The following is a 3,618-nucleotide window of genomic DNA, read 5'->3' on the forward strand; positions in this document are numbered from 1 at the left end:
AAAAAAAAACGCACATCACCAACTAAAGCTGTGGTGGGTGGATTATAAAATTAATATAAATTCAGTGTTATAAAGAGCTCCAGAGAAGGCTAGACTAATTGTGCTCAGGGAAAATGGTTGGTAGAGATGGCATTTGAATAAGGCCTTAGAAAGTGTATAATATTTCAACAGGAAGAGGGTGTTAGAGAAGTGCATTGCACATGGAAGGAACAGCTTTAGCACAGGCACAAAGGCAAGAGAGTATAGGTGAATTAAGAAAACTTCAAGTGATCTGGTCTGGCTGAAGGACAGGCTATGTGAGGTGAAGTAACAGAAAACTGTTCTGGAAAAGTATGCTGTGGCCAGTTCTTAACATAAAAAGAGGGAGCAAATGTAGAAAGCTAGATTTTAGAAATAGGAAAAATGACTTTTAAAAGATACCCTTTCCTAATAATGTTTCACATCATACCTTAGATTTTTAGAGTGAGAATATTTTACTAGAAAATTTATTTGCAAACTAGGCGCAGTAACTTTAAAGAAAACTAACCTGGCTGCTGGAAAAAATGTTTTTCTGAGCTGGCAAATTCTTGCCTGCAGCTTTAATATTACCCACATCTTGTGATTATTTCATTAACTCTCTTTTCTCATCACCAAAACACCCTCTTAAAATTTAACTCATTAAGAGCATACTGAGTGGCTACTCTAGAACTAGTACTTGCTCACTTATTTACCCATCCTCTCCTTTTCTGCTCCAACTTGTCCCTGCTAACCACTCACTCATTCTTCTCCTATGAACTATATCAATAATAATAACATGAATAGCTACTACTTGTTGAGTGTTTGCTATAGTGCCAGGCACTGCAATTAATGCTTTATGAACAGTATTTAATATAATCCTCAAAACAACACTATGAAATAGGTATTATTATCCCTATTTTACGAGTGAGGAAACAAGCTCAGAGATGTTAAATATTTTTCCAGCTGGTAAGTGGCAGAACCTGGGTTTAAACCAGATCTACTTCACTCCAGTGCCTTTGCTTTTTACCACTTCACTGTACTTTCTCTAGTACCCTTTGACCTCTTACTGATATGGATCAGTATTTTCAATTTAAAAATAAAACATTCATCAAGCACCTGCTACTATAAAATCTTGTTTTAGTTGCTGTAAGAGATACACAAATAAATGAGAGAATGCCTGTAGATTACTGATGCTCATGATCTCCCATATATGAGTATAAACAGCTATGTCATTATCAGTTTGCAAGATGGTGTGTCCATGATTCATAAATTAGAGCAACTAAGGTCAGAGGGGGTGAAAATGGCTTAATATGAATGTTGAATGGTGACCACATCTATTCACAAACAGAAATCAGCCAACCCTGACTAAATGACCTAAAATGAGAATTTTAATAATACATTTCAATCAGAGTCTGTAAAAATTCTCTCTGCTGATGAAAAATCTGTCCTGTCAGAAGTTCCCAACCAAGTCTGCTTATAATCCATTTTCAATGAACCTTAGCTTCCTTTGAAGTAGAATAAGCTACCAGAGAATTTAGCCAACAATAAGCACATTGTGAAGCCAGTCCTTATGAAATCCATTACTGATGAGTAAAGTTATTTGGTTAGAACACAAGTGTGACATCAAACTACTTGTACCATGTAGCTGAATGTTATGGAAAATTATAGACAGCTAATTAGATACAGAAAAATAATTCAAAAGTCATCTGTTTAAGCTATCTACTTTTAATATTGCCTTTACTAACTTCTGAATGTTTTTGCTTAATATTTTAAAGAGAGTTTTCCAAATAACTGTAACAGTTACAAATATGTAAGATATTGGGTCAGATATTGTTCAACAGTCCTCTTTAGGCTACAACTATTTGTACCCCAGGGAACATCTGGAGGGACTCACAAGTTTGGATTCAGTCTGCCTACTCTTCTCTCTCTACAAAGGTATGGTATTTGTATCACAAATCGCACAACCAAGACTCACTAAACGATTGCAGTGGCAAATACTAACTGCATTTACTGTGCAATCTAAACTCCTAGCACAATGAATTTTTAAGAAAACAAAAGTTAACAAAGAGAAATAATTTTAAGAGTTCAAGAGTGGCAAAAGAGAGAGCGAGACACGTTGGTTATTAAGTAGGAACACCAGGCTATATAACAACAATGACACTAACACTTACTGCTCAATTCGGGGTGACAAGTACAGCTTGGGGTACACCTGGGTTCCTAGCACAATGAATTTTTAAGAAAACAAAAGTTAATAAAGAGAAATAATTTTAAGAGTTCAAGAGTGGCAAAAGAGAGAGCGAGACACGTTGGTTATTAAGTAGGAACACCAGGCTATATAACATCAATGACACTAACACTTACTGCTCAATTCGGGGTGACAAGTACAGCTTGGGGTACACCTGGGTAGCTTCAGTGTCCTCAAAACTGACAGAAAGGAGGGCCACATCTTCTCCAGGGTCTTCATTTACATCCTTAAGTAGGAAATAAAAAACACAGCATCATCAGCACCTGCTCTCATAACATCTTAGTGATGAGCTCACAGTTCAATGACATTGAAGCCATGTCTGTAAGTATCTTTTCTCCAACTTAGTGGCTAAGCACATCCTTTGCCACATACCTAATCATTTCTCTAGAGTGATGGCTTTCAAACTTTCTGACCAAAGCCCACCATAGCAAGGCAAAAGACTCCACCTAGTTCACTTGTCCCCACATTCTGGGTCAGCGGGGAGTGAATCTGGTGGTAACAAAGAGTTAGATAAAAACATGGTTAACAAACTGCAGCAAACATATTGCTATGAACATGATTTAAATCTTAAAACACCAACAAAACATTAAAATACCCAGTAATTTTATTATACCTACTTTGAAAGTAAGTTGTAAGTTATTTAAATAGCAAAAATTTGCAGGAAACATATTACAATGAAGTGTGTCACCATACAAGCAAATGGCAGAGAGGTTAGGTACACATCTACCTTAGCAAAACTCACATGTGAACCACAATACATACATATCTGAAAAGTCCAGTTATAAGAACATTATAAGACAAAAACGTTGTTGATCCAAGTATGTGCCAATAAATTCTAAGGTTAACCAAATAACCTACAATAAACTAAATTGATAATGATAAAACTAAACTTACTGTAATTTATAATTAAAATGAAGAATAGCAGCAACTGAATATCGTAACCAACTCAAGCCAAAACTGATGATACACTGATGAAGTCTCCTAAATCAAAATTGTGGAATTATAACTATGTACACGTGCTTTACGATTATTGCCAAGCACCAAGTGTCTGCCAGACTTCTGAATAAAATACTGAATTAGAATAAATCTAGTACCATGTTGATCTTAATTTATGAATACCAAGTTTCAGTAACCCTTAATAATTTATTTTTGGTTGCTAGTGGCTCCAAGTCAAATATAAAATTTTAAAATACTTAATAGTCACCTGTAGGGGCTGGTAAGAACTGACCTATATTTCTGGATCAGTTCATAGGAGGGCTCTGTGGCTATTCCAGGGGGATCCCAACCTAGACTTTAAGAATCACTGCCCATGAGCATACAATGCCCCTGAGCTACGATGTCCTTCATCTGTCTAAAACTAACCCGACCCCTTCTTT

At 36.0% G+C, this 3,618-nt stretch overlaps 1 protein-coding gene across 1 annotated transcript in view; it reads right to left on the minus strand.

The window, feature by feature from the left end:
• The window catches only part of BRE (brain and reproductive organ-expressed (TNFRSF1A modulator)), a 334,059-nt gene that overhangs the window by 183,067 nt on the left and 147,374 nt on the right, over positions 1–3,618 (minus strand). The window contains exon 6 of the mRNA XM_008571568.1: positions 2,359–2,468. Within this exon, the coding sequence (XP_008569790.1) occupies positions 2,359–2,468 (110 nt within the window). The remainder of the gene's footprint in view (positions 1–2,358; positions 2,469–3,618) is intronic.

The sequence above is a fragment of the Galeopterus variegatus genome, unplaced genomic scaffold (genome assembly GCF_000696425.1).
Source record: "Galeopterus variegatus unplaced genomic scaffold, G_variegatus-3.0.2 Scaffold704, whole genome shotgun sequence".
Lineage (NCBI taxonomy): Eukaryota > Metazoa > Chordata > Mammalia > Dermoptera > Cynocephalidae > Galeopterus > Galeopterus variegatus.